Here is a 14,787-nt window from a genome sequence, read left to right as displayed (position 1 = left end):
CTTACCTTCAAGATCTCTTTTCTATACCTCGTTTTCTTTTTTTGGTTTGACCTAGTAATAACACAAAACTTGCTTATCTAAGCACAAATGTCTAAAAAGTGAGAAGTTGTTCAGTAGGTCCTGATTTTAACGATAATTAAAAATAAATTAGATTTAACAATAGATTAAATTTTAACAATCTAATTTTAACAATCTAATTTCATTGGGTAGCTATGTACAACTTTAGTTGTTTTTATCAGTATTGTTATTTAACAACATAAATGTACTAATTCTTTAAAATTAATTTTTTATATATAGGACTTTTTTCATGCTGCCCAAAACAACCAGTCTTTGTTTTCTAAAGTAAATGAAGAGAAAATAGTTTTTTTCTTGCACTTAGTAGATGTAGATACCATTGGAAATGTTTATCTACCATCATCAAGGTAATTATAATGCTATATTTAATTTGATATCTTGAAGAGAACATATGTCTATGAACTTCTAAAAATATTAATTATGCCTTCTTTGAGATCATAACAATTGAATTCAATGATTAATTAACTCTACTGTCATATATTTAGATTGGGGTTTAGTGATCAGTTATATCAATGATATTATTGTGTAATATTACCCAATAGTAAGTAATATTATACAGTAATTACTATCTTATATGCTTGAGACAAAGTACATGCTAATTATAAGTAAAATTTCTATTGTGCTCATCTACTTCACTTATTAAGCCAAAAAAAGTATACATATTAGAAATGTTTTTAGCAAGCCTTGAAATAAAAAGCATTTTCATGGTACTATCTAAAGTCCTGGTGGCCCTCTGGATTAGATGTTGGGCAACTTAACTGCAAGGTTTGGCAGTTCAACCCCCTCAGTCATTTTGTGGGACTAGGATGACAGGGTGTGTTTTCTGGAGAAGATTTACAGTCCTGAAAACCGTATATAGGGTCACTATGAGTTGGAATTGACTTGGGAATAGTGGGGTTTTTTTGGAAACTTTATACCATAAAATGTGGTTAGATATTCGTTCTGTGCTCCATTTCACAAGTATTTGTATCTAGCAAATATTTACATACAGTTTTTAATAACCATATTTTAGCTGTATGTCTTTAAATTGACTTTGACTCATACCCTGTTTCCCTGAAAATAAGACAGTGTCTTATATTAATTTTTGCTCCCAAAGATGCGCTAGGTCTTATTTTTAGGGGATGTCTTATTTTTCCATGAAGAAGAATATGGTACACATTTATTGTTTATTAAAAGAGACCTCGCACTTCCTGTCTGCTCCCACTGCAGCCAACAGTGAGCTGCGCAGCCGCGTTTGCCGTAATGGTCCAGAGTTATGGTAGCTTCGGGGGTCTTTATTTTTGGGGAGGTCTTATTTTCTGGGGGATGCCTTATATTTCAGCAAGAGGCAAAACTGTAAGTAGGCCTTATTTTCAGGGGATGTCTTACTTTTGGGGAAATAGTAGTAATTCTTTTTTTTAAAAATAAATCATTTTATTGGGTGCTCTTGCAGCTCATACAACAATTCATATATCGATTGTATCAAGCACATTTGTCCATACGTTGCCATCATCATTTTCAAAACATTTTCTTTCCATTTAAAGCCCCTGGTGTCAGCTCCCTTTTTCCCTCTCTCCCGCCCTTGTAAACCCTTGATAAATTATAAACTATTATTTTCTTATCTTACACCATCTGCTGTCTCCCTTTGCCTATGTTTCTGTTGTTTATCCCCTGGTGGAGGGGGTTATAAGTTGATCATTGCCATCAGTTCCCCTTTCTCTCCCCACCTTCCCCCTACCCTCGACTCATAATAATTCTGTTAGACTGAGTGCAAGTGCCACTTAGGGTTTCCTGGGCTTAAACCTTTATGGCAGTAGGTGTGGTTGGGTGGGTTCTAACTGCCAGCCTTTGGTTAGTAGCCAAGCTCTTCACCACGGAGCCACTGGGCTACTTGTTCAGATACCATATTTTAGTGTTATTCCTTACCAATAGCACTAAGCAGCTCCCTGACTAAATCCTGAAATAAGAAGCGGTCCATTTGATACATTTTTCTTTATTGAGAATAGTGTAGATCACCTTCACTATAACAGCACAGCCTACGGGGGTGCAGAGTTCTTGTGTTAGGAGTGACTAAAGTACCTCATTAACAGAACACCCTGGTGGAATTTGTTCCAGGCCAACCTTGTTCAACTATACAGAAAGTATAAATGTAATTTGCTCTAAACTTTCATTTTGCTTTACAGTACAAACAATTTAAGGAGAAAACAGGTCTACACTAAAAAGAATATTAACCTACTGATGTGGCAAACCATTATAGTTCATGTTCTAAGAAACATGAGCCTAAATTGATCATGTTTGTGACTGAAAAACCAAAACCAACCAACAAACAAAGAAAACAAACCCCCACACCACCACATTTGCTAATTAGTGCTTTCCTTTCATCCTATTTCCGAAAGCATTTAAAGCATATTTTTTCTCCTTTAAATGAAGCAATAATTTTTTGTTTTCAACAACCCAAAGAGCACTGGCTTGAAAATATCAAAGATGCATCTGAAAGCGTTTCAGGAGTTAATGCCTTTGAATATAATGAGTCCATATTGAATATAGCTGATTCTTCTAAAGTAGTGTAGTTTAATTTGTGTCTCTGTTCTTTTCTAACAGTGAATACAGGTACACAATTAGAAAAGTTGATGATGGAGTGAAAGAGATTGTGTCCATATTTGAGCATTTTTATAGAAACGATGGGAAAACCACATTTCTCTTTACCTCTGACCATGGAATGACAGACTCAGGTTAGCCTGTCTTTAAGTGTTTATCATGAATGTAGTGGGAAAATGAGCATGCAAAACGAGTGGCTTGTGAGGATTAAGTGGTTTAGGATATGCCTGGCCTGCTGGCCTGAGCAAACACCTGTCCCCTCTTCTGTGCCGTGGGCCAGACTCTGGCTGTTGTAGCCTCTCCTGAGTGTCTCCACGCGTGCTGGACAGGCCACCCTGGTTCTAACTGCTGCCAGCACATGCACCCAGCTTCTGGACTCCTGTAGTCCCCTTCTGCTGAACAGAAGTATTCTTTCCTCTGAGGGAAAGGTAGAATATGCTTGTCTGAATTTCTTAGAATTTTAGGTTAGTTGGCATATCAGGTCCCCCCACCACTATTGTGTTCTAATTATTTAATGTGGATTGAATTGCATGCCCTCTCCACCTTCAAAATCTGTGTCAACATGGTTGGGCCATAATCCTCAGTGGTTTGGTAAACATGCAATGATGTGATCAACTCCCACAATATGATCTGATGTAATCAACCCTGATCTGATGTGATTGTCCTATGTGTCGTAGATACTCTCAGTTTTATGATTGTGAGGCAGCGACGTTAATAAGGCAGAAGGAAGCCTATAGGATTAGGCTGCATTTTGAGTCAATCTCTTTTGAGATACTAAAGGAATTAAACAAGCAAGCAGAGATAACAGGGACCTTACTAACATCAAGAATAAAGAGCCAGGAGTGGAGTATGTCCTTGGAAACCAGGGTCCTGCATGCACTGAGAACTTCTTAGGCCAGGGTACAATTGAGGCCAACACATAAGGAGATATGCTATTCTGGGTTGACTAGAGAAACAAATTCAGAGATACTCATGTGTGTAAGAGAGAGATTTATATCAAAGAGCAATTGTATTGAGAAAACATCTTAGCTCAGTCCAGATCAAATCCATAAGTCCGATATTAGCCCATGTCCAATACTAGTCCATAAATTCCACTTCAGACTCACATAGCCACTCACAATGATGTCGAATGCAGGAAGATCACAGGCCAGTGGGTGAAAAGTGTTGTGGATCCAGTGGCAGTGGAAGCATCTCCATATGGCAACTCCAGTTCCTGAGTGTGTCTCCTCAACAGTAAGGTAAAGCAGAGAGAGAGTGTGACCCACCTCCTGGGAGAACGAGAGGAAGTTTCCAGAATCCTCATGAGAAGGCCACACCCATCAGGAGGCATCATCAGACTGTGAACTCACAGGCTAAACTCCACTCCTTCACTTTATTGATCAAGTTGACGTGAAATTAGGTAGCTACCACAGGCGAGCTCCAAGGAGCCCTGGATCCAGAGATGTGAAAGGAGACAGGGACCTTCCTTCGGGGTCAATGAAGAGAAAGAGCCACCCCAAGAATTGGTTACCCTAATTTTAACCTCTACTCTCTTCAACTGTGAGAGAACGAACTTCTGTCTGTTAAAGTTGTTGTGGTGTCCTTGTTAAGGCTGCTATGAGTCCGCATCGGCTCGATGGCAGTGGCCTCTGTTTTTTGTTACGGCAGCACTTGATAAATAAGACACCATGTTGCCAAATAAGTAAGAAAGCACACATTTAACGTTTGTATTACAGTGTATTTGCCCTCTACACAAATATTTCATAAGTTATTTTCCTATTGTTTGCCATGGTGTATGCTAGTCTCAAGACCTAAAAGTTCATGCCTTAGTGACAGGCAACTCAAACTACCAGTGGTTTCATACAGCAAGCACTTATGTTTGACTCATCCCATTCTATTCAGGATGGGTTGGCACAGGGCTCATTGGCATCCCCCTGCCCTGCCCCGAGGCTGGCAGGTTGCATTTGAGCACCAGGTTTTGACAGCTATGGTGGGGAAGGGCATGTGGCCTGGCCCGCATAGGCTCTGAAAGGCTGTGCCTGAAAGTGATTGACACACCAAGTACTCACCTGACTGCAGAAGAATGGGTCCCTGCAACCCTCCCTTGTGCCTGAAGTCAGGGCACAGCAAGGATTGGTGAATATCACTAATGACAACCACATTAAGGTAAAAATTTAATGTTCTTAAATCAACATAAAGGGTATCTATCCAAAGGCAAAGGGCAACATTATGCCAAGGGGAGAGGAAATGAGATAAGGATGTCCTTTCTCACCACTCTTACTCAATATTGTTCTGAAGTCTTAGCCAGAGCTATCAGGCGACGGAGGGAAATTAAAGACATCTAAAGTGGTAAAGAAGAATATCCAGGTTCATGGAAAGGAAGCTGTAATGTTGTAAAACCCCAAGTCTCCATGACCACCGAGTCACTTCTGTCTGACTCATAGCAGCAACTCCATAGGACAGAGTAGATCTATCCCTGTGATTTTCAAGACGTAAGTCTTTCCAGGAGGAGAAAGCCTCATCTTTCAACCTCAAAGCAGCTGGTGGGTTCAAACTGCTGACATTGCAGTTAGTAGCCCCATGTGTAACCCACTACACCATCAGGGCTCCTAGTCTACCCATAGTGATCTATAAATATAATGCAATCCTGATTCAGATCCCAGAATCATTCTTTAAAAAGATGGGAAAAACTAATCACCAACTTTGTATGTGCAGGAAAGACCCAGGATAAGCAAAGCATTACTACAGAAGGATCAAGTAGGAGGCCTTTCACTTCCCTATCACAAAACCTACTTACTACACAGCCATGGTAGTTGAAACAGCCTGGTACTGGCACAATGATTGACACCGCCCAATGGAACAGAATTGAGAACCCGGAAATAAGTACATTCATCTATAGATTTTTGACAAAGTTTCAAAACATGAAATGGGAAAACGATACTCTTCAACCAATGATGCTGTCAAAACTGAATTTCTATGTGGGAAAGAATGAAACAGGATCCATACCTCACTCCATTAAAATAAAATAAAATAAAACAAGCTCAAGATGGATTAAAGACCTAAATGTAAAACCCACAACTATAAAGTTCATCAATTAAAAAAAATAGGGACAAACTTAAGGGCTTTTCTACATGACATAAACAAACCAACAAACATAATGAAGCACACACATCAAAAGACAAAATAGATAACTCCCATGTATTCCATTTGGCGAGGTTCTTGTGTATACTCACCATTGACGCTGTAGAAAAAGATGCTTTCAGTTGTTGATCTGTCCTTTCTATCACCAAGGCTATATTTACTCAATGACCAATCATTTGTCATAGTTTCCAACTTTCACATTCTAAGCACTAGTAATTATCAGTGCATCTTGATCACACGTTTCTTTGATTTCCGACTGCAGAAGTTGCTAAGTATCTATTTCTCTTCATTTTAAGCACTGGTGGTTGGTGTATAAATTTGAGTAGTAATTGTATTATCTGATCTTCCTTGGAGGCATCTGGACACTGACAGCGTTGGACTTCAGGACTGATCTTGAAATATTCTTTTTGACAATGAATGTGACACCATTCCTCTTTAAGTTGTCATTGATAGCATAGTGGTCCATGTGATTGTCCAATTAAAAATGGCCAATTCCAGTCACTGATGCCTAGGATACATATATCCAGCTCACTGATGCCTAGGATATATAACTTTAAACATTCCGTTTCATTTGTGACAACTTCCAATTTTTTTTCTCGATTCATACTTCATATGTTTCATGTTCTGATTGTGTATGGATGTTTGCAGCTGTTTCTTCCCATTTTGACTTACCACCACGACAGCAAATGGCGATCCTGAAAGCTGTGTTCTAGCCACATCATTAAGGCCAACTCTGCGTCGTCATAGAGGCAGCACTTCCCCAGTCGTATTTGTCTTCCAGCCGAGGGGCTTCCCTCTGGCCCCACTAATCCCCTGCTGCTTTTCATCACTGTTTTAGAAGTAGATTGCCTGTTCATTCCTCCCATTTTCTCTTAGTCTGGAAGCTCTGCTGAAACCCACCCACTGTGGGTTCCTGGAGGATATTTGAAATACAGGTGGCATGAATTCCAACATCACAGTAATATGATGTTGGACAGACAAATGATGGCCATTAAGACTGGGGCCTAGGAAGCTCTGTGGGGCAGTCAGATAACACAATTATGCGTCTCAACCAACTTGGCAGGTTTGGTTCGGTTTTGAGCACGAGAAAGGCAGGCTCTGGGGGGAGATTCCTGTCACTCAGTGCTCCTTGGTTTCTTGGCCATCTCCATGGCACCTGCCTTCCTGTTTGTGCAGTGCACTAAGTCTGGTTTAATTCTTGTCATTTGATAAGGGAGAAGGCATCTTTTGGTTTCAGCAAGGAAGCTGAACATTCTAACTTTTAATTTTTTCTCTATATTGCCTATTTGTGTCCTTGGCCCGCCTTTTAAATTAAGGTATTAGCATTTTCCTTCCTGATATTTAAATGTATATTAGTGCTGTCTTATATACTAAAACCAAACAAACTTGCTGCCATGAACTCATTTCTGATTCATAGTGACCCTGTAGGACAGGGTAGAACAGCCCTGTGGGTTTCTGTGACTGCAACTCTTTATGGAAGTAGAAAGTTCCAAATTTCTCCCACAGAGTGACTGGTAGTTTCATACTACTGACCGTGCAGTTAGCAGCCCATTGTGTACCCATTAAATACATATTTAAGGTTGTTACAGGGATATTAAATGGTTTAAAATCAGAAAAGGTATACATCAAGGCTGGATCTTTTCATCATTCTTATTCGATCTATATTCTAAGCAAATAATCCAAGAAGCTGGACTGTGTGAAGAACAGCAAGACATCAGGATGCGAGGAAGGCTTATTAACATTCTGTGATATGCAGGCCACATGCACTGCTTGATGAACGTGAAGAAGACTTGAAGCACTTTTTACACCTCAACATAAAAGAAAAAAACGACAACTACAAGTGGAGCAATTGACACTATCATGATTGAAATTGTCAAGGATTTCATTTTGCTTGGATTCATAATCACTTTTCATGGAAGCAGGAGTCAAGAAATCAAATCATGTATTACACCAAGTAAATCTGCTGCACAAGATCTGTTTGAAGACTAAGGTGCCCAATTCAAGTATTTTCAACAGCCTTATGCATATGAAAGTTGGAACGGACTAAGAAAGACTGGAGTAGAATTGATGACTGTGGATTCTGGTATTGGAGAAGAATATTGAACATGTCGTGATTTGCTCTGAAAAACGAGCAGCTCTGGAGTACTTCCTGTAGGTGCGAATGGCAAGCACTTTTCCGATTTACTTTGGATCTGTTATCAGATAGGGTCACCCCTAGAGAAGGACATCATGCTTGATAAAGTAGACCGTCCTTGGAAACGAGGAAGACCTCAGTACAACGGATCGGCACAGTGGCTGCAACAATGAGCTCAAGCAGCAAGTCTTGTGGGGATGACACAGGACCAGCCAGATAGCCCCGTCTTTTTCTGCAGACTGCTTTGTGGCTTTAAACCACCCACTTTGTGCTTACGAGCCCCAAGCCTAGTCCACAGTATTACCAAGCCTGCTTGTAGAAAGTTAAGGTTACTGGTACTATTTTAAGAACTACATGATCATTGTTTTTGCTTACTAAGGTATCATATTCCCTAATATATGAGGAATTTTTATAGCAATATATATTCTTTTTTAAAAATTAATAGCTTTGAAGTACATATTCACATCTAATAGGACACCAGTTCTCTTACAATTTACCTTTTAAGAAAAAATTCTTGCCTATTCTTTTCTATTTCCTTGCTGACATAAAATTTAAAATCACTTTATAAACTCTTAACCAATTTTCACAATATCTTCCAACTAGAATTTTTATGTATTTTCAAAACAATAACATCAGTAATAAAAACACAAAAAAGGTAGACATTTGATAAAAATTGCATCTTTTATTTCCAATGTACAAGTTTGGAATGCCTATTCTTTTATATCCATCAGTAAAGTTGTATAGTGTTCTCTATGTTTCAGTAATGATGTTTTTTTTTGCCTTAGAAGAATATAAATGATTTTTCCCACTTGGGAGCCCTGAGAAAATGGTGTTTGTATTCAGGGAATGTGAATACAAACTTTTAACTTAGTGTTGTACACATGTAGTACACATGTTATTCATAAAGTGGATTTGGCAGTTATGTTAATCACAGTAACCAACCAGGAGAAACACACGTAAAGCTACTCCTTTTTCTTTTGTCATGCACAGGAGCTCAGTAGACATTTTGCTCTTCTTGTTTTTGCCTGTTTGATACTCTTGTGTGTTAGGCAGGGTTCTCTAGAGAAACAAAACCAGGACACTTATGAATATATATGGATAGGTTTACAGCGAGAGGGAATATAACAGCAAATTAGTCCATACAGCAGTGTAGAGGGTTCAATTCAACTCTTTTCCTTGGAACAGTTAATGTACTGGAAGCCCATCAACTCATGTGGGCTGTCGGGACTAAGGTCAAGAAAGCAGACAGCAGAGTCTTCCCTCTGGCAAGGAAGGCAGAGTCTGCCAGTAGACAGAGACTGCCTGAAGGCAGCAAACAACAGGGTGGGTCAGAAAAATTCAGTAGCTCAGGAGCTTAGCAAGGCAGGCCCTGATGGGATCTCAAACTCAAGCACTGCAGCATGATCCACCAGCCTCAAGTTCAAGCAACGTACACACCAGCAGTGTGGTGAAGCAGGTCTCAGAAGAGCCTTAAGCTCTAGCAACAGGATGCACCAGTTGGCTTGGTCCACAGGTAGTGTAGCACACAGGCTGAGGCAGAGAACTAGCTAAAGCAGCAGCATGCTGGTCTGATCACAAGGGAGGAAGAGGGAGATGGGATGTTGGCTGTCCTGCAATAAAGCTGTGGCCTGATCCAACTCCTCTCACATGTTCCTATTGGCCCAGTTGGCACAATTAACTTATCACACTCTGGGATTATTTTTGAGCTCATTGTTTCACTAAGTTGTAAGCCTTTGGAAGTGTGGTGGCCAGAGTTAGCCAATTTCAAGCATCTAAAAGTGAATATTTACTGTCTCTTCATTTTGACACCTGTCTGTTTCCCCTCGGGGTCTTCTCTGCAGGTTCCCACGGGGCTGGCCATCCTTCAGAGACTCTGACTCCTTTAGTCGCTTGGGGAGCTGGAATAAAGCACCCCCAGAAAGTATCAGCACAGCAATTTGATGATATGTTTTTGAAAGGTATGCCTTTTCATTTTTGTAAGGGATAACTTCTTAAAGACAGACCAGTTTTTTGCTTTTACACGTGGTTCTTTAATAAAATTGTACTTGCATGTCCCTTGCTTGGGTACTTGCATGTCCCTTACTTGGGTACTTCGTGTCCCTTACTTGGTATTGGTGTCATTACTGTTCTCATCTGTGACATTTCCATGGACTACTTCAAGGACTTCGTATTATTTGGCTTATTATATAATATCCACCCCTCATAATTTATCTTTTGAAAATGCAAGTATAAATGACACTATTGTTTTTCTTCATAAGCATTATTACTGGGATGTAGAGAAAACACTTTAGTCAGATCTTACCTGACAAAAACAACAACAAGACACACCAAAATTATGCATATGTCACAGTTGATACTTAACAACTGCAGGTCTGGTTTTGCTCTGTCTCGAATATTCTCAAGAATATTACTGCAGTCGTTAAACATTCAACTGCTAACTGAATGGTCAGTGGTTCGAACCCATCAGCTGCTCTGAACCCACCAGCTGCTCCACAGGAGAATGCTGTGGCACCCTGCTACTTTAACAAGTACGGCCTTGGAAATGAAATGAGGCAGTTCTCTATCCTTTAGGGTCACTTTGAGTTGAAACAACTCAATAGTCTTTTTTTTTGGGGGGGGGGGTTGGTATTTTCAAAGATTCTCTGCATCTCAGCCCATGAATAAAGGAACGCTTTTATTTTCTGTTCTGCTATTTGTTCAGCATTTAAGATTTTTTATTAATTACATGATACAGATTCTTCTGAAATAACTTCTTGTACGTCAGTTGCATGAGCATCGTCTAAACGCACTGTGATGGAGTCAATTCTGACTCGTGGCGACACTAGAGAGGGTAGAACTGTTCCTGTGGGTTTCTGAGACCATAACTTTTTTTTCTCAGTTGGAATCATTTTTAATGTTTAAATACAAAAAGTGATTGCTGCCATTTTTTTATACACACAATACAGGATTATCGGACAAAACGCAGAGGTACCAGCTCCTCCCAACACATGGGCACACAGTGGGGGGTTTGTGCCACTCCACTGTAATGCACTGTGCCTGTTGCACATTGTGTGTCCCTCCCCGACCTCTCCACTCTGACACAGCCAAGTCACCAATGCTCGGGGACATTCCTCCAGGGTCTCAGAAGGGTGAGAGGGTAGGTGTTCAGGACAACTTGGGAGCAATTTAGCAAGGGGTGGGTGGTGGGTAACCGTCTGCATTGCTGCACTCTGGGGTCGGTGTGCAGACAGAAGAGCGATCCTGGCGGAGTGGAGGGCACAGGTGTATCTGTAGGGCAGAGGGATTCTCTCACCAGTTCCACACAGATCAATGTGCCAAAGTTTGACCAAAACACAACAAAAAACCCCAAATCAGCAGTTCTAACATTTGAAATTCAAACTTCTCCCGCTAAGCTCAATACAGGCTGTAGCTCTAGATCTTCCCAGCAGTGAAGGCAGAGGCCCTGGCAGTCCTCCCGACAGTCCTGTGTTGGGCCCTAGGAGTATCTGCCGCTGCTGGAGCTGCTGCTGTTGCTCCATCTGCAGCTTCTCCGTCTGGAAGACAACAGGGAGAACCGGAATCGTAAAGGAAGTGGTCCCAATCCATAGGCTGCCCTGGAAAACCTGTACATTTTGTGAGCCACAAAAAAGGAGAGGTCAAAAGTGGCTCCGGCCGGGGACCGGATTTTCTCTGGGAACATCTCTGTCAGACCCCAGAGTCTCTCCGACAGCGTCTCATCTGGCTCCTTGTCATCGTCCTCCTCCAGCTCCTCCTCAGTCTTCTCCCCGTCTGAGGAGAGCCAGCTGCAGCGGCGGCGGCGGCCATGGCTGTAAGGGCGAGACCAAAACTCTTAATGGGTGTAAAAAGTCCCATGTTTCTCCCGAGAAGGTCCTGGTGGTTTCAAACTGTAGACCTTATAGATCGCAGCCCAACTTGTAACCACTGCGCCACCAGGCCTTGAGAATCATCTAAAGGCCTTGTTAGAAATGCTATTCCTGGAGCTTACCGCTGGGCATTGTGACTGCACACGTTTGAATAGGGTCCAGACATTCTATTTTTAAAAGCTTCTCTAGTAATTCCTACTCACAGCCAGAATTAGATGACATTTTTGGGGGCATTGTACAATGAAAGTATACTCCTTATATTTCTTATACTTCTTAAAGTCAGTAAAAGGATACAAGCAGTTTTCCTTATTTTTATTTCATTACCTTATTGAAATGCTTCCATTTTTGTGAATAGGATTGTTGAAATATTTTAATGAACCTTTAAAAGAATCATTGCTATTACTGTTTGGTGCCAATGAGTGGGCTCCAATTCACAGCAGCAGCAGCAGACCGAAGCACTCCCGCATCCTGTGTTATCTTCGCAGTTGCTCCTACGTAGGAGCCTATGGTTGTAGCCCTTATCTAATACGTCTAGTTGAGGCTCTTCCTCTTTCCCACCCATCCTCTGTTTTACTAAGCATGCCACCCTAGCAATTGTTTTTTCCTGGTGACATATCCAAAGGACATGTTCCTAAGGAGCAGTCTCATTGTACTTCTTTCAACACAGATCTGTTCATTCTTCTGGTCCATGGTGCATTCATGGTCAACATAATTGAAGTCACCGAGGTATGCTTATATGTATATCACTAGGCTATAGAATATCATTTCCTAAAGACTTATTATGTGTTTCAAAGTAGTAACATATCATGCTGACACTGCAGTGTTATTTTTTTTATAAGGTGGTATTTAAACACTGGTTATCTTTACATTCTTTGATATTGAACCTCAATATCAAAATCAAAGGACAGGGTAGACCTGCCCCTGCACGTTTCTGAGACTGTAACTGTTTACTGGAGTAGAAAGCTTCATCTTTCTTCTGTGGCATAGCTGGTAGTTTTGAACTGCTGATCTTGCAGCAGTTAACAGCCCAGTGTGTATAAGGTTGCTGTGAGAGGGAATCGACTAAATGATAGCGAGCTGTGTGTAAAATAAATTGCTTTTCTCCTCGGTGGTGGAATGGTAACTTATGTGATTCAACTGAGACGCTCCACCAAGTGGATGCAATAGTAGACGTGGCTCATGCATCCCTGTCAGGAGATCGGGAAGGCCTGGCCAATGTCTGGAAGTGAATTGGGCCCACGCCAAAGAAAGGCAATCAAATAGGATGTGGAGATTATCTGGCAATATCATTAATATCAGATGCTAGCAAACTTTTGCAGAGGAAAATTTTAAAACAATTGTAGCTACCAGAAATTCAACCTGACTAAAAGGAAAATGTGGAATGGATATCATTGAGGATCTTAGGTGAATCTTTGCTGAAAGCAGAAAATATCAAAAAGATGTTTACCAGTGTGTCATAGTTAGGTTTTGTGTCAACTTGGCTGGGTCAGGGTTCTCAGCGATTTGGCAGTAGTTCCCCATGATGGAATCTAACACAGTGTAATGTATTCCACGATGAGATCTAGAACAACATAATCAATTCTGTGAGTAGCCAACAACTGTAGTGGAATATAGCCCCCTCGGTTAGGTCTTAGTCTTGAGACAGTTGGAAGAAAGACGTCATGGGAAGCTTCACTGCTTATGGATCTGGATCCTGCATGGGGTTCGTAGACTTCCTGCCATGCTACATGACTTTCCAGGAGCCACCAGTGGACATCCAACCCTGGGTTCATTGGTCTCACTTGTGGTCTTCATCTGCCTACTTCTTGGCTCATCTGACCCTGCAGCTACTCGAGTTAGGAGAAGCCTCCTGCTTACCATCTGCCCCATAGACTTGAACTGGATTGGACACCGTTTCTGTAATGTATGAGTCATTTCTCGATATAAATCTCTTTCTGTATATATACACATATAAGTGTCACCAGTTTTGCTTCTCTAGAGAACCAGCCTAATGCAATGGTATGCTATGCAATGGTACTCAAGTGTGCAGTGTCTTTAATGATGGAGAATGGTACAAACGTTAGGAATTCCAGGACAAGTTATGGACAATATTGCAATAGGAATTCCAGAGGACTTAACTGTATTCAAGCAGAACCTGTGCATTGGAACTCAAGATGGTCATTTGACTTGACCAAAGGTACACTGTGCAGTGCAGATTTGGGGAGAGGGTGCACCAGGCTGGTAACCTCCATTGTAGTATCCAGTTTGTATGCTGTACAAGCAATCCAAGAAGCTGGTCTATCTGAGGAAGAATGCAATATCAGGATTGGAGGCAAATTGATAAACAATCTACAGGATGCAGATGACATAATCTGTCCTGCTGAAAATGAAGGCAATTTACTGATGAAGGTCAAAGACGATGCCCTTCAGTATGGATTATATCTGAATGCGTAGAAAATGAAAATCTTCACAAATGAACCATAAGGAACATCTTGATAATCAGAGAACGTGCTGATGCTGTGATGAATTTAATTTTATTTGGATCCAATCATTGCGCAGATAAATGGTTGATCTGAAGACAGAACAAAAAAATTCTACATTTTTTCATAATGCCAGTTTTCACACCACGACCTGGTCTTTGGGACATAAACATGTTGATAGGTAAGGGGAGATTGTAAGGTTGTACTATATCCTAAAGCCACTAAATCAAGACATGGCCTTTCACAACCACTTGCTTTAATGACTCTATATTAAAATATAAGGATTTGTAGAGAGATGGGTAGGCAAATGATGTTATCGCTAAAGTAATTTAGTTCAGTACTTCAGCACTCTTGGGTCAATGATTGTAGGAACACCACTGCTGTAATTTAAAGTATTTTTAAACCATCTGCCTTTTGGAAGAGAGAAACGCCCTTTGGAGTGACTTGAAAGTCTACAATTGCCTTACGCCTCTGCAACAGGATTTAATTCACGCCATTCGACCTGTTAGTTGTAATTATGGTGCTGTAGACTGTATTCTTCCATCTTCCCTTCCTTTAC

The 14,787-nt window shown here is 40.8% G+C and overlaps 1 protein-coding gene across 1 annotated transcript in view; it reads left to right on the top strand.

Annotated features, from left to right (window-relative positions):
• Nucleotides 1–14,787, top strand: part of LOC101662120 (GPI ethanolamine phosphate transferase 1) — a 106,323-nt gene that overhangs the window by 32,922 nt on the left and 58,614 nt on the right. The window contains exons 6-8 of the mRNA XM_013004739.2: nucleotides 298–422; nucleotides 2,656–2,786; nucleotides 9,748–9,864. Of these exons, the coding sequence (XP_012860193.2) occupies nucleotides 298–422; nucleotides 2,656–2,786; nucleotides 9,748–9,864 (373 nt within the window). The remainder of the gene's footprint in view (nucleotides 1–297; nucleotides 423–2,655; nucleotides 2,787–9,747; nucleotides 9,865–14,787) is intronic.

The sequence above is a fragment of the Echinops telfairi genome, unplaced genomic scaffold (genome assembly GCF_000313985.2).
Source record: "Echinops telfairi isolate 266 unplaced genomic scaffold, ASM31398v2 ScPeMD7_7400;HRSCAF=8409, whole genome shotgun sequence".
Taxonomy (NCBI): Eukaryota; Metazoa; Chordata; class Mammalia; order Afrosoricida; family Tenrecidae; genus Echinops; species Echinops telfairi.
The sequence above is the reverse complement of the archived record's forward strand: the minus strand, read 5'-3'. Positions and strand labels throughout refer to the sequence as shown.